This window comes from Carassius carassius, chromosome 3 (genome assembly GCF_963082965.1).
Source record: "Carassius carassius chromosome 3, fCarCar2.1, whole genome shotgun sequence".
Taxonomy (NCBI): Eukaryota; Metazoa; Chordata; class Actinopteri; order Cypriniformes; family Cyprinidae; genus Carassius; species Carassius carassius.
Genome location: NC_081757.1, coordinates 37,072,980 through 37,099,269, shown reverse-complemented (window position 1 = coordinate 37,099,269; position 26,290 = coordinate 37,072,980). Strand labels below are relative to the sequence as shown.

At 37.1% G+C, this 26,290-nt stretch overlaps 1 protein-coding gene across 9 annotated transcripts in view; it reads left to right on the top strand.

Moving 5' to 3' along the window:
• LOC132126074 (unconventional myosin-IXAa) overlaps positions 1 to 26,290 on the top strand; it is a 132,200-nt gene that overhangs the window by 83,249 nt on the left and 22,661 nt on the right. For 3 of the 9 annotated variants that reach the window (XM_059537145.1, XM_059537108.1, XM_059537089.1), the window contains exons 7-20: positions 2,106 to 2,206; positions 2,557 to 2,683; positions 5,446 to 5,535; positions 6,868 to 6,984; positions 8,066 to 8,200; positions 11,585 to 11,706; positions 12,414 to 12,555; positions 13,243 to 13,438; positions 15,984 to 16,097; positions 16,367 to 16,522; positions 17,342 to 17,408; positions 23,601 to 23,729; positions 23,838 to 23,877; positions 24,421 to 24,543. In XM_059537145.1, the coding sequence (XP_059393128.1) occupies positions 2,106 to 2,206; positions 2,557 to 2,683; positions 5,446 to 5,535; positions 6,868 to 6,984; positions 8,066 to 8,200; positions 11,585 to 11,706; positions 12,414 to 12,555; positions 13,243 to 13,438; positions 15,984 to 16,097; positions 16,367 to 16,522; positions 17,342 to 17,408; positions 23,601 to 23,729; positions 23,838 to 23,877; positions 24,421 to 24,543 (1,659 nt within the window). The remainder of the gene's footprint in view (positions 1 to 2,105; positions 2,207 to 2,556; positions 2,684 to 5,445; positions 5,536 to 6,867; positions 6,985 to 8,065; positions 8,201 to 11,584; positions 11,707 to 12,413; positions 12,556 to 13,242; positions 13,439 to 15,983; positions 16,098 to 16,366; positions 16,523 to 17,341; positions 17,409 to 23,600; positions 23,730 to 23,837; positions 23,878 to 24,420; positions 24,544 to 26,290) is intronic. The other 6 variants (XM_059537118.1, XM_059537098.1, XM_059537153.1 and 3 more) reach the window with 4 other exon arrangements.

Here is a 26,290-nt window from a genome sequence, read left to right as displayed (position 1 = left end):
CCATCCACCTCACAGGTGTGGCATATCAAGATGCTGATTAGACAGCATTATTATTGCACTGGTGTGCCTTAGGCTGGCCACATTAAAAGGCCACTCTAAAATGTGCAGTTTTATCACACAGCACAGTATCTCAAGTTTTGATGGAGTGTGAAATTGGCATGTTTACTGCAGGAATGTCCACCAGAGCTGTTACCCATGACTTGACTGTTCATTTCTTTACCATAAGCCATCTCCAAAGGTGTTTAAGAGAATTTGGCAGTACATCCAACCGGCCTCACAACCGCAGACCACGTGTAACCACACCAGCCCAGGACCTGGACAGCTGCTGGAACAATCGGTTTGCGTAATCAAAGAATTTCTTCAGAAAATGTCTCAGGGAAGCTCATCTGCATGCTCGTCATCCTCATCGAGGTCTCGACCTGACTGCAGTTCGTCATCGTAACTGACTTGAGTGGGCAAATGCTCACATTCGATGGTGTCTGGTACTTAGGAGAGGTGTTCGCTTCACAGATGAATTCACTGTACAGGGCAGATGGCAGAGAGAGTGTATGACATCGTGTGGGTGAGCGGTTTGCTGTTGTCAATGTTGTGGATCGAGTGGCCCATGGTGGCGGTGGGGTTATGTCATGGGCAGGCCATGGTATAGTGGTCACACCCGATACTGACTGGTTTTCGGACCCGGACCCCCCTAATACAGTAAAACTGCACATTTTAGAGAGGCCTATTATTGTGGCCAGCCTAAGGCACACCTGTGCAATAATCATGCTGTCTAATCAGCATCTTGATATGCCACACCTGTGAGGTGGATGGATTATCTCAGCAAAGGAGAAGTGCTCACTAACACAGATTTAGACAGATTTGTGAACAATATTTGAGAGAAATAGGCCTTTTGTGTACATAGAAAAAGTCTTAGATCTTTGAGTTCAGCTCATGAAAAATGGGGGCAAAAACAAGGTCTTGTGTTTATAATTTTGTTCAGTGTACATAGTCTCAACACTTTGCTTAGAAGTGTTTGTTAGAAGTGCTGACAGCCCCTTGTAATGACAGCTAGCAATATAAATGATGGCTAACATTAAAAAAAAAAAAAAACAATGTGCCAGTTTACAGTTTTACGGACTAAAAATAATTTGTAAATTAAATCAAATACAAATCAGTTGTAGTACTTTTGGGTAAAAAAAAAAAAAAAACGTCGTTATCAGTATGGGCCTTATCGGACCGATGTCTTTTTCCATGCATTCAAGCACCAATATAGAATTTTACAAGCAAAATTAAGAAATCAGACATCAAAGACAATACTGGCTAAAATATGTCCTGTTATTGACTGCTTCCATATTTGGCTTAATGAGGCGATTGCATTATCTTGCCCAGTGTAGTTATGGTCACAACATATTGCGTATGTTTTTAACACTACATTGAGAACCACAGATCTTGCAGATGGGAAATATCTTTCATGCAGTGATTTATGAAAGTATAAATCTATTAATCCAGATTTACTTTGTGGGATTGTGCACATACACAGCTTCACTGAACATGCTTTTCTTGTTCCATTTGATGGAATGGATCAAGTCATAAATTGCTACTTTTCAGATTGCCTTTGCTGGTGTGCCAGATTTCCAACGCGTGTGTAAAAGGCAAATCACTCAGAATTTTCCACTGCATGGGCAGAACATGCATATGCTAAAATTCATCAGGGCCCTAATTTTCAACCAAAAAAATGTGACGGCTCTTGTTTTTTTGACCAAACTTCATAATGATATGGTGCTCCAAGTCAGTCAGCCAAACCCTGACAGTTTCTCTCTGAAGCTTTGGCAGCACATAAGCCCCCACACCCCCCTCCCCCAAAAAACTGCTCTACTATACACATTTGTGTTTGAATGCATACAAGCAGCTGAAACGCTACATACTATTGGCTTATTATGTGTAAATGTGCTGTACATTACTGGAACATCATCATGTTCATAAGTATTTTGAAGAGATACTAGAGGTAATTAAATTCTATGATTGCATAGCAAACCACCATGAAGAAACCTCAGACTGCTACTGTGGTGTGAACTGGTGTTTAATTGTTTGAAATGCTGGTAATCTTTTTTTCTCATTGAAACCAGCAGGATTGCTTCACAGTTGAAGGGGAGGATCTTAAACATGACTTTGAGCGCTTGCAACTGGCTATGGAGATGGTGGGCTTCCTTCCCGCCACGCGTAAACAGTGAGTTTGTCCAAAACGCTGGCCCCCCTGCCCTCATGCACATACACAAATTTACCATTACGTTAAAGGGATAGTACACACAAAAATTCAAATCCCAAGCAATCCTAGGTGTATATGACACTGCTAGTCTTTCTTCTTTCAGACAAATACAATCAGGGTTATGTTGCAAAATGTCCTGGCTTTTCCAAGATTTAGAATGGCAGTGAATGGGGTGTAGATTTTGAAACAAAATAGTGCGTCCATCCATCATAAAAAATTCTCCACACGGCTCCAAAGAGTTAATAAAGGCCTATTGAAGTGAATTGATGTGTTTGTGTAAGAAACATGAACAATTTTATTTTCCCTTGCAGGATTTTCTCTCTGCTGTCAGCCATCCTTCATTTAGGGAACATCCGTTACAAGAAGAAGATATACCGGGATGACTCCATTGACATCTGCAATCCTGAAATTCTGCCTGTGGTATCAGAACTGCTTGAGGTACAGGATCATTGAATCACAAAACACATTGTTAATTCTACTGTAAGCATTGTCATTTGAACTGACATGATCTCCTTTAGGTCATGTTGTTCTGAACCTGCATGTCCTTTTTGTTGAATGCAAAAAGACGTTTGAAGAATTAACAGTACTACTGGCCACTCTTTTCAGTGTAATAAGGGCCTTTCGCACTGCAGGAACCTTTTCATAGTACCAGAACTAACTGTGGAACTAACACTTTTGGGCATTTTCACACCACAGGAACTAGGTGCGATTTTAGTACCGGATTGCCATTTTCGAGAACCAAATTAGCTTCTACTGTGTGTCAAATTGTGTCAACTTATTTTCAGAAGTATGATGAACAGCGATAAATATATGGACGTTGAAGTGCAGGCACTTGTAGCAAATGTAGCACTGTTGTTGGAGATTTTTAATCCTCCTTTCCGTTCATTCAATCGCTTTACGTATACGTCGACATTCCATGTCCATTATTGTGAAGCCCGCGAGACACAACAAAAACACATCTTCGATCACAGCATCCTCCATCCTCCTGTTGTTAATGTTATTCCTCTTTGTTAACATTGTTGAACACTGTGCACAAATGACAACGCTGTCGACCGGCTTAATAATGATGTACATAATAATGAATAACATAATAATGTTTACCTCTTATGAGCTTTTTACCCAAGAACCACCACTACCAGTAATTGTGTTACTTGAGAGCTGATTTATAAACTAACTACATTTGATGAAGAACTTACTTTGCAACCATTAAAAAAGTACTTTCTATCTAGTTTAAATGTGTGTAGGGTCAGTGAAAACATCTGGATGGGCTCAACTCCACCATGTTGTCATGTAACATCAGTTGTGCCACTTTCAAGCTATTCACAGCTCCTCTCCCATGGTCCCATATTATGGTAAAGTGTCCATCAAATGCACACTCTTGAATCTTGGCTGACGTAGTGGGTCATCTGGGTGCTTTTTCGTTTTATGAAAACTATTAATTCGGACATACAATCTTTATTGAATAATGAAAGATTTTGAATAGAGTGTTTCAAGCTATATATGTTCAGACTATATTAATTCACCATACACACATTTCAAGATATTTGAAAGAGGAAGGTTACTTTTTCACAGGATTTGGTCTGCAAACTGGCCTACTCAAGAAAGTAGATTGAGTTCCTGAATGAAGGCCATGGAGCCCTGTACTATGCAGGAAATAGGATGTGATTGTCCAGACCCTTTGAACTCAACACATACATAATGTATGTACATACCTTGCTATACCAGGACCTCTTGTGGCCTAATAGCATGATCAAAGCCAACCTCGCCTTTATCTTTAGACACACACCTTCATGAATCTCTCTGAAGAAAAGAGAGAACGGCCACATTTTTACATTTGCCCTCAGACAGCAGAGAAAAGAAAATGTGTGTGTGTGTGTGTGTGTGTGTGTGTGTGTGTGTGTGTGTGTGTGTGTGTGTAGACCTGGTTGAACCTTGAAAACATTGTAATTTATGCAGATGAGGCCAGTCCAGAGCTTTGATGAGCCCTTACACATCTGTTCACAATTATCAAGTTGAATGACTCAAAATAAGGCCCAATGAGTTTATACACTGCTAGTCCAAAAAAAAGTCACCACCTGGATTTAACTAAGTTCCTCCCATTGGATAATTACTGCATGGATGATTATGTTATGTGCCCAAAGAATGAGGTCAGCTGACTACCTGAATATACTGAATGACCAGGTTATTCCATCAATTATTTTTTTATTCCCTGATGACATGTGCATATTCCAAAACCAGGATCCATCAGCTCAAATTGTGAAAGAGTGTTTCAGGGAGCACGCAACATAATTTTCACACATGGATTGGCCACCACAGAGTCCAGAATCAGACCTTAACCCCATTAAAAATCTTTGGGATGTGCTGGAGAAGACGTTGCACAGTGGTCCGACTTTCCCATCAAGATTTTGGCAAAAAATGAATGCAACTCTGAATGGGAATAATTGTTGTGACATTGCAGAAGCTTATCAAAATGATTCGTAATCAAAGCTTAAGGTGGTCCAATTAAGTGGTGTGTGGCTTTTTTTTTTTTGGACGGGCAGTGTATAATTAGTACAATAGATGTAGACATCTCTTCCAGTGTGCACAGACCATTCACATACTTTTCACAGTTCACTGCTGGGTTCATTTCGGTCCTTTAATGTGTTAATGAACAAGCGTTGACCTGTGTTGAGGTCTCTTGTCCACATTGTCTCTGGCACCATGTGTCCAGACTTTGATTTGAAACAGGCAATATACAGTACTGTAGTTTATTTATTAATATTATTATAGCTGTATTGTTTTTATTTACTATATTATTATTCTATATTATTGTTGTAATATAGAAGTGGATGAATATGACTTCATTGTGTTGCATTGCAGTCTCACTCTGTCTTAAGTGACCCAAAAAGCCAATTTTCCGGAGTGCTACCGGATGTTTAAAGGACAATTCAACATTGCAGGCCCCAAAGTCAACAGCTGGAAAGAAATCTTTCCCATGGCCATTAGTGCCGCTTGGTGCGAGTAATGTTTTTCTCCATGTCCATCTATGTAGCTAAACACATCTTGAATTAAAGCTGTAGTGTGATCCGTACATTTCACTGCTGAAGAAGCTAGAGTTTTTTCGATATATTATGAATGAGTGCAGACTGTACAAGTCCTAGTAGCTGTCTGATTGTGCTTTTGTATGTTAAAAATGAGAAACCTGTCTTGTATCATGATAGGTCAAGGAGGAAACGCTCTCTGAGGCCTTGACAACACGGAAAACGGTGACAGTGGGCGAGAAGCTGATAGTCCCATACAAGCTGGCTGAAGTAAGAAAAAAAAAAAAAGTCTTTTAATTTTCTCATTTAAATGCATTAACCTGATTAATGTAACCAGAATGAAGTCATTTTGGATAATGTTAGACCAAAGGTTGTTAAAAGTCAGTCAGGCTGAACAGTTTTTTATGCTAGAAGGAGACTTTTTTTTTACTTATGACAAAAGTGGCCTCATGACCAATTTAGCATTACATGTTGCGTGTTACTGTTAAGGACACACACGAGTATCAATCATTTAAAATGACTAAATGCGGTTTTAATAAATAGTAGCCCAGCTATGGTGAATGTTAATGTCTTTTTCAGAATAAACCAGATGGGATGATGTTCAAGTAGACACCATCAAAGTCTAAATATAAAGGTCTTTTTGCAGTCTGTTTTTTGGGCCTTCCTAAAGAGTTACTTCAGTTTTAATTTTTAACATTTCTAATTTTCTTAATTCATCCCTTCACTCAAATGAAGCTCGCAGTGAAGTAATGTGTTTCTCAAGGACTTTTTCATGCTCCATCATCATAATTAGAACCAGCTATGGGGTTTTCAGAGCTTTTATCCAGCATTAGGAATCTGTTCTCCTGTCATCTTTAAATAATGGACTGGCAAAGTCTTTTAAAATCTTTTAAAATCACAGTCACCATTTGTGTAGACTTAACAAGTGCGGCAGATTCTCATAACCTTTATCGGTCATGACTGTTGGTTGCGTATTGAGTAGTGCTGATTTGAAAGCAAAACAAGTCTCAAAGGGATTTTATGTGTGACGTGGAACCAGAACACACAAAGCTTTCATGTAGAAGGATCACATATGGCGCACTGTCATTTCTCTGATTGCTTGCGAATGTGTATTAGAGAGGCTGCCACAGTCCTTAATGAAAACCAGCTCTGATTCCTCTTCCAGTTCATCCGATAGTCCTCTAAATCAACACATCTAATCACTGTGGTTGGCTCTTGAAAAAATATTTTCTTTCTGGTTCAGCTGAAGTCAAGATCAAGGCCATTTGATATGCCCATCAGAGTTTTAAGATCGTTAACAAATGTCTTTGCATTGCAGCATATCATGCACAAGACAAGATGTGATGATACCAAAATCTGAATAAATGTTATTATTCATTGCTAAGACAGCCCAAAAACATGTTACCATAAACAAATAATGCCTAACCAGAGGTTTATTTGCCTAGAATAGTACTCCCACCTTTTAGCCAGCTCAAATATTTCATTGAAGAATTCAAATAAATGCTTAAGTAGTATTGGAATACTACATTTCACATCTGTGTAAGTTGAAAAGGTCTCATGATATGTCATTATGTCAGACTGATGGTTTTCACTCTTTTGCAGGCTGGGACGGTACGGGACTCCATGGCTAAGTCTCTTTACAGTGCCCTTTTTGACTGGATTGTGTTCCGGATCAATCATGCCCTGCTCAACCAAAGAGACTTGGAAGAATCGGCCAAGGTAAGATCATTTCTGTACCAAAGAAGAAGTGCTAAATGTTTGCATGGGCAATAGCTTCATAAATCGAGCCCTAGTGAGTCACCTGACAGCAATTACATTACACAGCAGGAAAATGAGTTCATCTGACAGAGACGCACCCTGTTTTTCTGTGGCTCTCACTGCTTTAATCTCTAAATTATGGATGGAGACATTATGTAATAGGATATATTCAGCCACACTGACTGGGCCCCTGCTGTTATGCAGAATTCATTTGAAAATTTCTGCCGAACATTTTGTTCGAGTAAAGCCTGGGATAAATTCTAAGCAAGTGAATGAACACAGACAGATCAGGCTACACAAGCTCACTTGATTAAATTGATTAGAATAATTAAGTTCACAACTGAAGTTCAGTTTCAACCAATAGTAATATTTTTCAGCTCATGTTTACCTGCTTCACCTTTTAAACATATGGAAAGTCACAGAAACCCATTGTTTAGTCACTGAAGTATAGTCATCGTTTTCACACAGCTTTTTGTATTTGTTAAGTTGACAGAAGGCATGAAAAGCAGCCAGTTGCAGAATGTAACTGTTGTACAAGTGGAAATGCATTTTGGGAGTTTTTACCAGCTATGAAACTGTATTTGCAGTATTTCATTTAAAAACAGCAGTTACTTCTACTACTTAGGATTTGGGTTAACAAATCTAACTATGAATTTAACTATGATGATGATAATAATGATAATAAATAGAGCTGAAACCAAGCTACATGCTCATAAACACACTGTCATGCTTTCAATCTGAAAGATGCAGCGCATCAGACTGCAACTGTATGTAATTTAATTTGCAGCCTTTTTAATGTACTGTATGGTACTTGGTGGGTGTTAATGCTATGCTAATATTAACTAACCTGTAGACATGGTTATTGCTAGTTACCTCACTGATACAGTAACATGTCTATTTTAGTAGTGCAGACATCTTAACGCTATTGCCCCCTACAGTGTATTACTGATACAGTGACGTAAAAATGTGCTTAAAATAGCCTAGCATTCAAAATGAGTACTTTTCTGTTCTTCATTTTCTTCCCATCTCATCATCTTTTCAGATCCTGTCCATCGGGGTTCTCGATATCTTTGGCTTTGAAGACTACGAGAACAACAGCTTTGAACAATTCTGCATCAACTTCGCCAATGAGAGACTCCAGCACTATTTTAACCAGCACATTTTTAAGCTGGAACAGGTAATGTGTTTTTTTTTCTCTCTTTTTTTATTTAAAAGCTGGACCCAGAGATAACCTTCGGCTTCTCTCCCCACACACAGCTCAAGATTTTAGCCTTATAACAGATTTATTGCCAGCAATTAAGACTCAAGTTGTTTTGACTGCACACTGAGTAAAATAAGTACCCACATATTGCTTGACTGAATGCAGAATCAAAGGTTTGGATCTTTATTTTTGTGTGCTTTCAGCTGTCCTTGAAGTGCATGAATTAATCATCAATACAGCCCAGGGTATACGTTCTACTTAGATTAATGAAAAATATAGGGACATGTGTTTTTCATTACTTGAGCTTGCTTGAGAATTGCATTAGTATATCTAGGGATCAGAATATAGAAACTTGAGAATGGTCCAATTTTTATTGTGGTCAATAAGCATCCACCTAAAAATGCTCTGGGAATGACCTGCATCCTAGCATTGTGATTATCTTTGCACATGCAAACTGTTCTGTGTTTTATGGTAATAAACTTACATAAAATAAAAAAATAAATTCATTATTCAAAATGTAACCATTGGAGAAGTCTTTAATGGGATGGGTTGATGAATGCCTTTGGCTGTGTGATCATGTGAGGTAGACTATCATTAAAAGTAATAATGTTTCACACAAAATAAACCGTTTGATAATGAGACAATAAAAAAAGGTTGCTTTACTCCAACCTCAGACAAAGAATTGTGTTTCTGTAATAATGTGTTTTCTCAATGAGGCCATTCTCTTAGGATGACTAAAGAGGCGACCAATCATGGTAATGACAGCCTGTCAAAGCTGTGCCTTTGCGACGCACCTCAAAGTATATGTTTGCTCAAAGAGGGTTTGTTTAAGTTTCTAGTCAGTCCAGTTTCCAGATTTGATACTCACTTTGACGGGGTACATTTATCCACACAAATCACACACTGTCATAGGAAGTGTTGCTTTATGCAGATGTGCAAATAATAGTCTTATTACTTGTGGGTTTAGCACTCTATTTCTGCTTATGTGCTTTACTTCGTAATATACCTGTTTTCAGGGTTGCCAGGTTTTAACAAGAAAACCCACCCAATCGCTACTCAAAAATAGCCTAAAACTAGCCCAATCGCGTTTCGAGGGGGTCTCCAGTTAAAAATTGCATTCCGGGGTGTAAAATACATGTTTTTTGGTGGGGTTCCCCTGATAGAGTTAACATTCCAGGGGATAAATATCATGTTATTGGAGTCGCTTTAACCTGCGGACATAAAAAGCAACCTGGAGCAACAGTGTTAAAGTAGCCCAAACCTACTTTAAAAACCCGCAGACTTGGCAACACTGGCTGTTTAAGGAGTTTCAAGGTAGCTTCCTTCTCGCTGGTCTTCCCATGATTAAAGATAGCATTATTTTTTGGTGCCATCAGCCAATCAATGTTGTCATGTAATGTAATGTAATGTAATGTCATGTAATTTTTAAGTCCGTGATTAGACGTGGCATTTATGGCTCAACTGATTGGTTCAAAAATGTATTTAAATCATGCCTTGCTAAATGGTAAATGGGAACAGTAATGACTAGTTCAAGCTGAACTCGTATTGAGAATTCTGGATAATTTTGATGTTCTTATTAATGGATTTTTTTATTGGATTCATTCGAGTCTAGTGAGTATTGCCACAACAGTTTTTCTGTTTGTTCCTTGATAAAAGTGCAGGAATTTAGTTTTGTCTGCCAAATTCCACGCTTTAATTGCTCTAAGAATTGGAAACTCTTGGATTCAGATGTCAGGAATGAGTTCACATCCTGAGTGGATTGCCAAGCGTGTTGTGTGGTAACACTGAATGTGTAATATAGACCATACCCAGGTTATCTACACAAAACATGGAATGTGACAGATTCACAGATTATGAGCATTAGTTAATGTTTGACTGAAAAAAAAGTTCAAGTTAACTAATTTCGTTGCATTAGTTAAAAGGTTAGTTCACCCAAAAATGAAAATTCTGTCATTAATTATTCACCTTCATCTTGTTCCAAACACATAAGACCTTTGGAACACAAATTAAGATATTTTTGATGCATCTCGAGAGCTCTCTGACCCTCCCATAGACAGCAGGGGTACTACCACAATCAACGTCCAGAAATGTCGCACAGTAGGTTTGGAACAACAAGAGGGTTTGTAATTAATGACAGAATTTTCATTTTTGGGTGAACTGTCCCTTTAGGATTGTTTGCCCGAACTGAGTTCCGTAATTTAAAGCTACAGTTGTAGTATTACTAGTAGAAGCAGGTTAGTGTTAGATTATGAAATTGTGGCAGGGAAGCAGAAAGTCCCACCTGCATACTTGCCATCTGATGCCCATAAATACAGCCATGCTGGAGTCATACGCAACACCACACGTGCTTTCATTAGTCCATTAATGGGCTTTTTTTTTCATTGCGCCATTTATGGAGACGCTGTAAATGTGTTTTATTTGATTTGAAGGCAATTTGAGTTCATTTCCCTTATCAGCCAAATAGAGTGCATGTGGTTACTTCAAAGTTTCAGAGTGCATCAGATGAAGGTTACATTATTAGTACAAGAACACTGTTATTATTACTCATACTTTGAGTTGAGGCTTTGAACAAACCCATAACTGTAAGCGTTAGATTTTGGCAGCACGGTTTGTTTTCTATGTCTTTTGCTATGGTTATCATTATGAACTGACATTCATAAGCTTAAAACATTTTCTTTTATCTCTCATTGACAAAAAAAAAATCAATCTTTTATCAAACTTTTTTTCCATGAATAATAGTATTATATGTCATATTATCATGATGAAAAATCTATAGTGAAAAGGTTTCTTGTAAACCTAATCCCCTCTTTTTTCCTCTTCCTTACACAGGAAGTTGAATGATAAGTGGAGATTATCTGCTTTGTTCTGCTGATTTGAAACTTTTGCCTTTTAATGGGCAAATAGGAGAGAGATTCAACTGATTGTATGAAACCCTGCTGGGATTATATCCTTTATTGTTTCATTTATTTTCCCAGCGATCCAAGGAAGCAGTTGAGGAGAAAAAAGCAACACAATGTTAAGAATGTCTTTCATATTATTAAACCGCAAAGACCACAAAACTTCAGGCCGGCAAAAGGAAGTCTCCTCTAGAGGAACATGAAAACACTTTGCAGGCCTGTTGTTTTGTTGTTCTGGCCGCAGTCCAAAAAGGAAAGAATTACCCGTGTAGTTATAACAGGTTTTGTGAGATGTTCAGTTGTACGTTATGCACACATCTCATGTTACTATGAAAAGTTCAGGTACCGATAAACATTCTGGAACATTAAAGTATGTAAAAGGAACATAAAAGGAACCTTGTAATTGCCAGAATCTTTAATTTCTCATGAATATTGATTGTTAGTGTTTATTATGTTCTTGTAGGAAGAGTATAGATCAGAAGACATTGCTTGGCACAACATTGATTACATCGATAACACTGGTTGCATTAACCTCATCAGCAAGAAGCCCACAGCACTGCTCCATCTACTGGATGAGGAATGCAAGTATGTCTGCCTTTTTCTCTGTACACAAATAAAGGAATGAGAGTGTGAAACCAAACTGATACAAGTACCATATCATTTATTGATAGTTAGAACAACATGGAATCTTTGCATGTACAGTAAATATGAACTGTACTAGAGTGTTTTACCTGTGAATCAAATACAACAAATAATAAATCTAATGTATGATTACAGTAGGAATAAAAAAAAACTTTTGTGGAAAAAAACACACAAAAAAAGGGTAATGTTCCCTCTGCTTAAAATAGCTGGAAACCTGAATCACCACATCAGTGTTTTTCATAGCTCAAATCTCTAATGTCTTATTCTTCCTCTTCCTGTGGCTGTGTTGCTTTTCTGCTGGAAGTTTTGGCAGCAGCTTTCGTTCTTCTCAAGGCTAGAAGAACAGCACAGGTTTATAATATACTTGTCTCCAGTAACTCGCTCATGCTCCCTAGATGACCACTTTCTGGTTCTGGCACTTGGTTCTCATCAGCTTTTTTATCATTTATAAGGAATATAAAAAATAGAATTTTTTTTTTAATAAAAATGAAATAATTTTATTTTGCTCCATTAAAACATAATGAAATAAAGAAAACTAAACCTGAGAAATAAAAGTACCGAAAGTGAAATCCTGAGCAGCGCTTTCACTGAAATTCAATATGTATTGTATAATGGCCCTTCTAATGCACTCTCTCCATCCTGTATTACAGCTTTCCACAGGCCACCAATCAGACCCTTCTGGACAAGTTCAAGAGGCAGCATGAGGGAAACCGCTATATTGAGTTTCCTGCAGTTATGGAGCCGGCCTTCATCATTAAACACTATGCAGGGAAAGTCAAATATGGAGTGAAGGTCGGTGCTTTTTGCAGTTACACAAAGACCTCTTTGGGCTTTAGAATTTATAAATCATAATTACAAAAACAATATCTGACTTGTAGGTCAAATAGTTCATAAAATTTACATATTGTAAGCCAAAAACAAGCACTAGCAATGTGTGTAAAAACTATAAAACAGTATCTGTCTGTCTCTCTCGCTCTCTCTCTCTCTTTCTCTCTCTCTCTCTCTCTCTCTCTCTCTCTCTCTCTCTCTCTCTCTCTCTCTCTCTTTCTATACATATATATATATATATATATATATATATATATGATAGGTAAAAATTGATAGCTAAAAATAGCTGCTAAATGCATAAATGTAATGTAAATGTAATATACATTTAAATGTAATATACTTAAATTCTGGCTTCTGCATAGGCTTTTATCCAAGTCATAACATACAATTTGACAAACACCAATCATAAAAGACTTAGATTACATGGTGTACACCTGGCTTAAGTTTGGCAGAGTTTGATAGTCTTGAGTAGCTGATCTTCTTATTTACAATATAAAGCCTCTGTTTATGCATTACATAATAGATTTCTGCAGGCCTCAACTCTGCAGTTTTATTGGCTTTATTCAGTCGATGAGCCTGTATTGTTTCCTAATAGAGTTAGACGTAATAACAGCACAGTTATCTGACTGAATGTATGACTTGCTGTCCCAGGACTTCAGAGAGAAGAACACAGACCACATGCGGCCAGACATCGTCGCGCTCCTCAAGAGCAGTAAGAACGCCTTCATCTGTGGTCTGATCGGTATCCATCCAGTGGCCACCTTCCGCTGGGCTGTTCTCAGAGCCTATTTCAGAGCCATGGTTGCTTTCAGGGATGCTGGGAAGAGACATGTGGAGAAGCGCAGCGGTGAGTCAAATGAAATGGTTATCTGCACTTTTTTTCTGATCACATGCTTGTAGTTTGTATGACGGATTCTATATTTTCTCATTGTGCCAAATCCAAGACCCCTCTTGGATCAATAAATTATTTTATTGGCTAAAATACTGCTTTTGGGGTTCTGTTGTGTGCCTCACTACAAATAAAACAAGTTGATCTTAATCAGTTTAGTTCTAACCATCAAACTCCTTAGGTTAAAGTGTTTTATATTAAATTATGTTGCATTAAATACATTAAACTGCAGTTGGTCTAAGTAGTAAACTATAATTTTTTTAATTAGCTAACATTAGTGTTGTATGCAGAACAATTAGCTTGCTAAGGTAACACAGAATATCATGCTGTAGCGTATTGTAATGCACTTTTTCTTTAAGTACAGTAATGAATTCAACATTTTGGAGGCAGTTTTTGAAAAAGAGTTTAATCAGTTTTTTTTCTAAAATTTAAACTGGAGAAAGAGAAAGGAAAGAATATATATATTAGGGGTGGCACGGTTCGCTGAAAAAAACCTGTACCGTTCGGTTCACCACATGCGGTTCGGTACGCGCTGGGACCGCGGTTCCACTTAAATCCAAAGCATCTGTAATATGGTTTGCTATAAATAGCAGTTAATATATGTTTCTGTTGATGGATGCACATTCTGGGTTCCCAGACATTACAACAATAGCGATGAGGGAAAAAAAAAAAACCTGGACATACCATTCACTCTCAATGTAATGATCAATGTAAACGACTTATGCTGGAATATGAGCAGTCATTTATTCTGTCATCATCCGGGTGCTGAAAGCGCGCGCACAGATGAGACCTGAACAGCACACGTTAATATGTATTTAAACTAAATAAATGTGTGTGTGTGTGTTGTTTTAAAGATTGGGGTAAACAGTATTATTGTAAAATATTATTACAGTTGAAAATAACTATACACTGTCTATCTAGCAGCCATTGCTCCAATCTTTGAGTGCTATGTGATATTAATTTTGTGCTCAGAAAACATTTCTTATGAGGAATAGTAAGTTCAAAAGAACAGATATTCATTTGAAGTAGAAACCTTTATAAAAGTCTTTACTGTCACTTTTGATCCATTTATTGAGTGAGTGTTGAAAAAAAAAACTATGATAAAAAAGTCTTACTTACCTCAGACTAGGGCTGTGCAAAAAATGTAATGCGATTTTCATGCCCATCTCATCAGTAAAAATGCTCCTGTGATTAGAAGTATATCTCCAGCACGTGCGTTTCCAGGAGGTTCCCCGATAAAAATTGTTTCCTGGGGTTAAAATATACATTTTTTGGAAGGGTTGCCTTGGTAAAATTCGCATTTTAGGGGCTAAATATCACGTTATTTGTATTGGGGTTGCTTCAAACCGCGGACATGAAAAACAATCGGAGACTTGGCAACACCGGTTCAGGTGGAGCGGCAGTTACTACACAGAGCCGTAGTCTACCGACAACTAACACAAAATTGTTTTCAAAATCGTCAAAGAATCGCCTGCGATTTTTAACATCGATTTTGTGTAGATTGTCAGTGAATTACGGCTCGGTGTAGTAAATGCCAACCAGTGTTGCCAAGTCTGTGGTTGTTTTTCATGTCCGCGGGTCGAAGCGACCCCAATACAAATAACTTGATATTTAGCACCTAAAATGCGAATTTTACCAAGGCAAGTCTGCTAAAAAACATATATTGTAACCCCGGGAAGCAATTTTTATCGGGGAACCTCCTGGAAGCGCGATTGGACTAGTTTTTGACTAGTTTTGAGAAGCAACTGGGCAGGATTTGTTGTGAAAACCTGGCAACCCTGATCCGAAATGCACGTGCTGGAGATATACTTCTAATTACAGGAGCGTCTTTACTGATGAGATGTGCATGAAAATCGCATGCAATCGCAACTGTTTTGTTTTTTGGGTCAGGCATTCCAAACGACTACCCCTCTGGGTATCTGAGATTTTGTACAGTATATTTGCATTAACAAGTATTTTTCAGGGGGGGCTATATGTTTTGCCACATTTAGCTGTATAACAGTCTTTTCTATTATGTAAAAAAGTAGTTAGACATCATGACTTGAAGTATTATATACTGTATAACAACATACACATATGCTATTTAGTGAACCATGCCATGTTAGCCCAGCTCCTCTTGCTTGTTTTCTATTGCCCTGCTCTCTAGCTCTTCAGTATCTATAAGCCTTTCTTTCATTGCAACAGGTTTATATCAATGCTTTGAAACCTCACATAGAGTGGTGTTTGAGCAATCTAGTTTAAACCGTAAGTGCTGCCCACTGCCTTATGGGTTGCCCTTTATATAGATCACATTCACTGCATTTCACTGTGGCCCAAATCAGATTTTTAAGTGTGAACGCCAAAAATCACATTCATTTTCTATCGATGTCATGTGTACCAGACTTTATGCTGATAGTCAACATTTAGCTTCGCATATACAAGCACATCTTATTTCTCCCTATTTAATCTGTCTTTTCTCTTTCTTCTTTCTTTCTTGTTTGTGTTTGTTTTTTGGCTTCCTAAGGGCATGACGCTCCTGCTCCAGTTGTGAAAAGTGTGGATAGCTTTAGTTTTCTGCATCACCCTGTGCATCAGAGAAGCTTAGAGATCCTGCAGAGGTGCAAAGAGGAGAAATACAGTAAGGCTGCCTTTCCATCATCTTGTCTCCTCACTCCATGCACCCCGGGCCAAGACATGAGGACCCTGTTAAATTGTACTGTTATGGCTATATTATTGCATACCTCTTCAGATACACATATATAACAGAATCATTGATTTGATTCAGAGCTGAAACTGGCAAGACTTGCCCTCATGTCTCTGCCCATCCGTCTTGCACCTGTCTTGCTTTCCTGCATGATGTCAGTTTGGGCACCTGTCTTTCACTAACAGCCCTCTATATGGGTTCAGTCCAGCATGCATGCTTCTCGGGCAGCCCACCACTGTCCCCTCACTGGAGCCCCTCTCCTGAGCACTCGCGCCCCAGCACCGCTCCAGCTCAGAGTACACACTCGTTTCTCTTGCCCTCCGAGGACAGCGGGCTCACAATAGGTCTGTTTGATGGAGGTAGCTCAGATTGCAGACTATACACACAAAAAGACAGGAAAAAAAAAGATGTATGGTTCCTACCTGTTAGAAACTTTCCCTCATAATTCATTTATTGTAGTTAGGGCTGGGTGATATTATTGAGGAAAACAAACTATGTATTTAATGTGTCAAAATAGTGATATATTTTAGATCTCAAAATGAGTGATTGAAATATATATGTATGTGTGTGTATTAGGTTTATATTTTTAGGTTGAGCAAATATTAAGCACATTTTCATTTTTGAACTATCGTTTAAGGAAATTTAAGGAAGTTTTAAGGAAACTTGATAAGTTAAAATAAATAAATAACATGACTGTTATTAATATTGCAAATATATGGTATATTTTCAATATATCACCCAGCTTTAGTTGTGCTACAATAAAAGTCTACAGGTGTTTTTGTATGTGGATGTATGAACCTAGAAACCGTGGGTATGTGTGTTGTGTGTAACTGATTCACATAAGCATGTTTCAAGTAATTCACTTCTAATTGAATGGTTAAAAGTTTCATTTCATCAACCGCAGTGAATAAATCTACATCACATCCTGTTAGGCTGATGATACTTTGGGCAACGTTTTTGAGCAATTTGTTACTCATTCTCAATGGGAAAGTGCCCAAGCAACATTGCTAAAAAAAAAAGTTGTTGGGCAAAATTGCTACAAAATTTTCCCCATTTATCACCAGCTTTATACTTATGAGAACCATTAAACATACATCTCATAAACTTTCATTAATTTCCATATTACCCATGTGTCTTGGGGCAGTCTGGTTGTATAGGTGTTGTGTTGTCTGTTTCAGGTGTGAACAGGAGGAATCCTCGCACTCCACTATCTGATCTGCAGGGAATCAACACGCTCAATCAGCGGTGAGAACACATCTCGCATATGACAACCATCTTGTCCTGTAACCCCTTACAGATACACTGGACATGAAAAATGTCTAAATCTAACATTTGGAAGATAAAATGTTTATTATTCCCTAATGACTATATAAATGTGTAGTATATTTAAATGGCCGCAGATTTTGTGATTAATAAGAAGTGTAACTTCTACAAATTTTACAGTACAGTGCAGCTTATATCCCTTATAATAATAATTCCAGTGGAGGTGTGTATGACATCTCATTCCACAAGCACTTTGATGAGATCAGCATGATGTTCTGCTAGCGCACTGATAATTTTTTCCTAGAGAACCAGCGTATTATTTGTTTCTATTGTAAGCAGCTGAAATTCTGAAATCCCCTCTGTAGTGTCCTGACACTTTTTTTGTTGTTGTTTGGATGGGGAAATGAAGTGTGTCCGATGAGCCACTGGTCAGTATTCACACAGCTTGTGAAGGTCTGTGTGTGGGTGTAGAGTTAGAGGAGTGACTCCACAGATACCCGGAGGACGACCCACGGCTTTCTCGGATTCATGCTTTGTTAATGACTGCATGGCACTGAGATTAGTCTTGATATCCAGAACAAGTGGCAAGAGCCGAGCTCACAACAGTGCTTTTGTTGCACTGTAAAGTCCCCCTAATCTGTTTTGCAATCTTGTTTTACGTGACCATTAAACACCAGGAAAGAGCAGCTGCTTCCTGTGTGATGTAAGACTGGAGTTATTTGCTCATTTGGAGGACAGTCCCTAGGCTGATGGGTAATTGCTCTCCACAGTCCACAACCACATGCTCCATTGACCCTCCTGTACACAGAATATTGTCATAAAAGTACTGTTCTTTTTTTTTTTGGTTAACGTTTGGTTAATTTGAAAGATTTTTCCCAATGAGTTTTATACCTAGAAACAATGCAAGTTTTTACATGATGTCACACACTCATAGGGACGCCCACCTGGTGGGCAAAACGAAGCTTTACTCCACTGACGGCCAGTTATTATTACGCAGTTTGCATTAAGTATTAATGTAATGAAACAGATATTAAAAGGTGAAATTATTGATGCATGCATATGAACCCAGAATATAAACGCAACGTGCAAAGTTTCACATTAAATGGTTTCCCATAGAAAACCATTATAAGTAAAACGCTGAACCATTGACTGATTGCATTCATATTCCGACCTCATCTGTTTGCCTATGTAAACTATACATCATTAATATAGTGATTACTGAATTTGATCTTTTAATATTACTGTTTTAAATATATTAAGGCACTTTTTAGTTTTTTTTTACAACGTTTGTCGCACTGTTTAATTATTAAAATATTGTCGTGGGTGCTTGCAAATGATTGCAAATGACCAAAACTCAAAATTGTGCAAATTTTTTCTTTTCACATTTTTCGAATACTTTTAAATATTTGCAGCTGTGAAACAGATGGAAAATTGATAGGCTTGTGCTGTAGTTCTATGGATGTTTTGCCCTCCAGGTCGTCAAGCCGGTAACCTGACTGAAAGCTATCAATTGGTATCCTAGAAAAGGCTGTCTTAGTCTCCCTTCATGACATGTTGACATCACGTGACAAGTAGTGATGCACAGAAATACATTTTGACCAAAACACCGAAACTGAGTTAATTTAAAAATAGAATAATTAATCATGTATTTAATAATAAACTTGCATTTGAAATGTATATAAAATTATCCAAAACTTATAATTTGCCTCCTGGGCAGCGCACCAACATATAGCATGTCTATATACTGTCCTATCACAATAATAAATAAATATTTTAAACATTTAAATGATGGCTCATGTTTGCCATACGTTAAAATTAGTATATCTTAGTGGACTGTTTGTTGTCATGATAAAAGACATCTGAGCTGGAGGAGTGGAGGAACTACATGATCAGTTTCGAGATGCATTGTGTCTGTGGTGCATACTTATATTTAGCTTTCACACTGATAATTCTGCTGAAGCACTTTAAATACTAAATAATTATGCTGAATGGTTCCTTTAACAACTATGAATTATAAAATGGTTATTTATACAAACTTGACTGCCTCATAATCTAATTTACAGTATATGAGCGGATAAGCCACAGTAGCTGTTTTTACATGCTCGCAAACCATTTATAATCGGACTGATGACTCAACTGAACCAAAAAGCCTTCATGTAAACACTTTAATCAGTTCGAATGAGATTGAAATGAACAAAACTTTGATTAAATTGGAAGGGACCTGAAATAATTTTATCAGCAGCGAAAAACAAACATGTAAACGGCTGAATTGGACTATTTTATTCAATTGGATTCAAAAATACCTTGCACACATGAGCAGTACCATGCTGCATGTTTACATAAATTGAATGTCTTATGTGTATATATATTTAAATTTCAAGTCTTACATACTGGTCAGTGGAGGCGGGCTATAATATTTGCTTAAAAAAAAAAAAACTTCAGCCACATACAGTCATGGCCAAAAATATCTGCACCCTTGGTAAATATGATCAAAGGATGCTGTAAAAATTAATCTGCATTGTTAATCCTTGTGATCTTTTATTTAAAAAATAACAAAAATCTAAACTTCCATTGGATATTAAGAATTTAAAATGGGGGGAAATATCATTATGAAATAAATGTTTTTCTCAAATACACGTTGGACACAATTATTGGCACCCCTAGAAATTATTTTGAGTAAAATATTTCTGAATTATATTCCCATTCATATTCACAATTTTGAGCACTCCAGGGTGATTATGAACATGAAATTATCCAGCCATGGCTTCCTGTTTCACAGAAATATAAATAGGAGGGAAAACAAAGCCCAAATTCCCTTAATCATCCATCACAATGAGAAAATCCAAAGTATATATTTCTGATGTGTAGCAAAAGATAATTGAGCTTCACAAATTAGTGAAGTGGCTTTAAGAAAAGAGTTAAGAGGAGTGAAAATTTGCCTTTCCACCATCAGGGCAATAATTAAGAATTTCCAATCAACAGAAAATGTTATGAAACTGCCTGGAAGAGGACATGTGTCTATATCGTCCTAATGCACGGTTAGAAGGAGAGTTGAGTAGCTAAAGACTCTCAAAAGACACAGCTGGAGAACTGCAGAAAATAGTTGAGTCTCAGGGTCAGAAAACCTAAAAGAGTACATAACAATATAGAGTTTCACCTAATCTCATGTTAATATTGAGTACCGTATTTTTCGGACTATAAGTCGCACCTGAGTATAAGTCGCATCAGTCCAAAAATACGTCATGATGAGGGAAAAAACATATATAAGTCGCACTGGACTATAAGTCGCATTTATTTAGAACCAAGAACCAAGAGAAAACGTTACCGTCTACAGCCGCTTATTGATAAATAAGTCGCACCTGACTATAAGTCGCAGGACCAGCCAAACTATGAAAAAAAGTGTGACTTATAGTCCAGAAAATACGGTACCTATAGAGTAGTACTGCATCCTTCATATATCCAGAAAGTCAGTAGTTTTATCATATTTATAAAAGAAAAATACAGCTTTTCGATTCTCTCCGGAAAGAGCAGAGCTACTGGAGGTGTGTCGTGGGCGGAGCTAAAATACTGATGTTTGGTGTTGTTGCCATAAACATATATTCACTTATGTGTTGATTTCCAAAAAAATACAGAAATCTGATGCAATTGTACTTACACGAATGGGGTCTTTTATCACAGGCTGTCCATGTTTTAATAGCAAATGATGTGCAAATCCAGAGTTGACTTGGGCCTTGTTTATAAAACATCCATCACTGAAATGACCAGAACGCACTTGCTACACTCCGTTGCTCCCCCGGAAAAACAAATTGCATCCACTGTTCATGTAACGCTGGGTTCTTTAGAGAAAGCTGAACACGATAAACTTTCCCTCACATCCAAAAATGCAGTTATTTGGAGACATTCTCGAACAAATCAACAAATTAAAATAAGACACCCCCCACCCCCCCAAAAAAGAAAAAAAAATGGGGTTCCCTTCATCTCCGTTCCAGCGCTTTTCTGCTGCACTCATAGCATTTCTCTCTGAATTTAAAATTAAATAAGCTGCTTTGTTTTGTTTTACGTTTCATATAACCAAAACTGTTTGTGTATGTCTTGAATGAATGACACCCGCCAACGTCATTCATTTCATTGGATCACTTGCTGGTGACGATGCAGAGTCCACATGTGGGGTAGAAGCCACTAATTGGCTGAGAAGCTTTCACTCAAAGCTTTCCTTGGACTGCTTATTGGATGAACAGCTAGAATGAAAATCACTCACTACTCATAGGCCTGTATGCAGCGCTGCCGACAATCTCCCGAGGAAGCGCGTTGATGTGCGGTCTCGCTCTCCTCTGGTCAACGTGTGCACAGGCACACTTTTCTGAGAGACATGCCCATATAAGGAGTTCCACTCTCGTCTACGTCATTAAATCCAAGATCGAAAAAAAAAAAACAGCCGATACTTGTACCAACCCGGCAGTGAGATTTTCGGCACAGAAATTCTCAGTCATTCTTCTAAATTATTTTTTTAAACTTTGGCCATGTTTAGCATGAGAATCCATCTCTTTAACACTGTGAACAACTCTGAATACATGAAACAGCATTGTACACCTTTAAAATGGTCAAACAGTACCTACATCTCCACATGTTGTTTTGGGAGGGTTTCAAGAAAAATTCTCCTAGCTGATCCAAAAACAAATTCCAGCATATTCAGGTATCAGACATGACTGGAACTTCAGATGGGACTTGCTTCTATGGACAGATGAAACTAAAAAATGAGCTTTTTAGCAGCAAACACTCAAGATGGGTTTGGTGAACACAGGGATAAAAAGTAACCCCATGTGGACAATGAAATATACTGCTGTATTTTTGATCTCGTGGGCCTATATTTCTGCTGGAGGTCCTGGACATCTTGTTCAGACAAATGGGATCTTTGGTTCTATCAAAAACCAACAGCTAAAAAAATCTAAAAGTTACTGACTCTGTTAGAAATCTTATAATGGGCCATGTTTAGATCTTCCAACCGTACAATAATCCAAACACAAACCATCAAAAACAACACAAAAATGGGTCACTGGGCTCAAAACCAAGCTTCTGCTGTAGCCATTCCAGTCCTCTGACCTGAATCTTATTGAAAATGAGAGAAGTGAACTGAAGAGGAGAAGCACCAACATGGAGCTGGAAATCTAAAGGGTCTGGAGTGATTCTGGATGAAGGAATGGTCTCTGATCTCTTGTCAGGTGTTCTCTAACCTCATCAGGCATTATAGGAGAAAATTTAGAGCTGTTAAACTGTCAAATTAAGGTTTCAAAAAGTATCGAATAAAAGGGTGCCATTGTGGTCAACATGTATTATAGAAAAACATTTATTTCATAATGATATTTCTCCCCATTTTAAATTATTATTATCCAATGAAAGGTTAGATTTTTGTGAATTTTTTCAATAAAAGATCAAAAGGATTAACAATGCAGATTCATTTTCACAGCCGCCTTTGATTATATTTACCAAGGGTGCTGATATTTTTGGCCACGACTGTACAGTGTGTGCCATCAAGGCAAAAATGAGTAGCTCAAGTGACATTACCAAAGTGTCTTTCTCTGCACACTCTGAACAAATATGTGAATCAGATTGCAATGTTCAGGGTTCATATGGATACATTATATCTTAAATCAGAATCTTAAATTTGACTGAATTAAGAGCGGCTGATGAAAATTAGTTCTTGCAAACATCCCTATTTACATTCAAATGATAATAAATCGACATGGAACCCAAACAGTAACATACATTTCTTATATACATAATTGTCACTATTCAGTCTGATTTAATAAATAGAACGTGCTGTTTTGGCATTATATGTGTTGGGCAAAGACTTGCAACAAAAGTACTACCCTACTAAGGCTCAATTAGCTACTTGGTATGTTAACTGCAAAAAACCTAGATGTATACATGTTGGCTGGGTTTACCTTGCAACCAAGGGTTCCACACTCTTAAGTTGTCCTGCTCTATACTGTACATACAAAAAAAGAAACCATGTTAAATCAAAGGAAATGTATTTGAAGCATCTTCAGTCTTCAGAGTGTCCAGAATGATTGAATTCAAACAATAGATATTTCATTCAAGTTTTGCTTTTTTTGCAGTTAGGAGAGTTAGAGATATGAGATGGTTAATATCCATATTTTTTGCTGTCTCTTTCAGAGAGGGATGGAATGGGCGTCCTGGGAGGCAAAACCGTCTTTCCTCTGCTGGATCCTTGAGTGAAGATGAAGGCATCTTCGTCAACTCCACCAGCAGTAAACTCCTGGAGCGAGCCCACGGCATCCTTATGTGAGATTCTGTCACTCTGTGCTACACAGCTCTTTACTTTTACTGTCATCAAATACAATAGTCTACTGGAATAGCATAACCACTATTATTTATGCTTTTTTTTCACAGGAGAAATAAAAACTATAAAATGAAGCCCAGTCTTCCTAAGGTGTGAATCCCATAACATACTTTTTGTTTTTTTTACTCAATAACAAGTCTGTCATGAGCTACTCACCATAATATCAGTATTTTGTTTTTTATGTTTGTTTTGTTTTTATGAGATATTTAACAAAGTGTCCAAGTTTATGGGGTTGTGTTTAATGCCCAAAAGTGCTAATAAAATTTGACCAATGCTGAAGTCAAATTAATTCATTTTTGAATTGTTGTCTTTTCCCGCACATCATAAGGCTTCAGAATACTTGAAGAGTATTGTATCATATCATTAATTTTTTGGTGTCCTTTTTGGCTATTTCAGTACTTTTTGGAGCTTTCTATCTGTGTTAAGTGCCTTTTAGGATACTTCATAGATTTTTGTTTTAATTGTGATTGCCATGTACAGAATTGACTGCTCCTTTTGTGTTCCATGAAAGTTCATATGGTTTTATAATTACACGATGTTCTGTAAATGCTGATAGAATTCAGATTTTTGGGCAAAATATCCCTTTAACTAGTCTTTGTAAGCTTATGCCTGACTGTCTATGTGTTTCTGCAGCACTTACTGGATGTCAAGTCCCTGAAGTACTTGAGTAACCTGACGTTACACGATCGCATCACAAAGTCCCTGCTGCACCTCCACAAGAAAAAGAAACCCCCGAGTATCAGTGCCCAGTTCCAGGTCAGATCCCGCTCTTTCTTAAGCGTATTCTGAATCATGTCTATGTTGTGTAAGTATGGTGTAATTTCCTCCCTGTACAGCTCTGTTTTATTTGCCCCAGAAAAAGCCCAGATTAATCATAATAAATCATGTCTGTCTTTGATACAATAACACAAAAAAAAGCTACTGCTTTTGAAAGTCTATGATTCATGACATTTTAGATCATGTGATGCAGTACGTATTTGTCATATGGCTGTTTTTATGTGGACAGGATCTCCTTACCTAACCAGAGCTTGAATTCATGCGCATTACAGTCTATTGAATTAACTGAGCCTCTGCTTATTACTGTGTATTACTGTTATGGGTTTTACATTTATGGTCACTTTTGGTCCTGTGGACTTAATTAAATTCAATTAAATTTGACATTAAACTCTATTAAAATAAACTTTTCATTCTCTCTAGTTGATGTACTTTAAATAATAACAGTGTAGAACTGTGGATATACATGAACCATGGAAGGATTTTTGCCGTTTTATTTCTGAACCACCATTAACTTTCATTCATTTTGTCGTGACCATTTTAAATGAAATAAAATGTTTGACTTCTTTGTCTTGCTAAGTTAGCATTTTATGTATTTTGAATACATATAATATAGTGCCATGTCAAATGATTAATCGCTATAAATCGCATCCAAAATAATTTTTTTTTTACATAATAAATATACAGAGTACACACATATATATTATGTTTATGTAAATACACACACATTCATGTATATATTTAAGAAAAATATGTTACGCTTATACGTTATGTTTATATTCAACCCTGAAACAACATACAGAACTACCAAATTTTGTTATAAGTTTAATTGCAACATATAATAATTGCTGTTAATAGTGTTTATCATCTGTTTGATTAGGTTTTTAATTGTTTTTTCCATCCATTTCTGCCATATGTACATTAACTGACATAGAAACTTAATTTTCTGCTTTGCAATGATAAGTATCGTGAACAGTGCTATATAAATAAATTAAATTGAGTTGAATATATTAAATATATTTATATATGCTATAAATGATATATAGATATACATGTAAATAATGAAAATATTTTCAAAATATATGCTGTTTGTGTGTGTATTTATATATACATAATACACATGTATGCTTAATTAAACATAAATGCTTATTTTATAATGGATTCTCATAGTTTAATCTAGCTATGAAATCTAGCTGAAAAAAAATGTATTTCCAGGGTTTTTTTTAATACAACATTCATCTACTAATTGAATATTTGTAAAGATAAATGTTGAAATCTGTTTCAAAAAATTCCAATCCCATGTGACATGAAAATTACTGTAGTTGTGCAGTAAAAATGCAGCATTGTATGACAATTGATTCTGCTGGTTTAGAATTACATTTCTCTCTAGTGTCTCAGATTGAGACAGAGAGCTGAAAACATTCGCTCGCTCTGCAGTTCTGGGGCGTCTGGCAGCAGGCCTGCACAAATGTGTGGATGACCTCACTTCCCACATCCTGTTCTGTGTGGCTCTCACTTTGGGATAGGAGAGTGAATTCCTGACCACCAAAATAGCCGCTTTCCCTCTGTATAGAGAGATGCAGACATGGAAACACACACAACAGGCTTTTCAAAGATCTTGAAAATGTACTTGTCTGGTGCTATATGAAATTTTTTTTCTACTTTGAAATGGTATATATGTGTTATATTACACAATGCATTTAAAATATTGGAAGTTACAGTAAAAAGT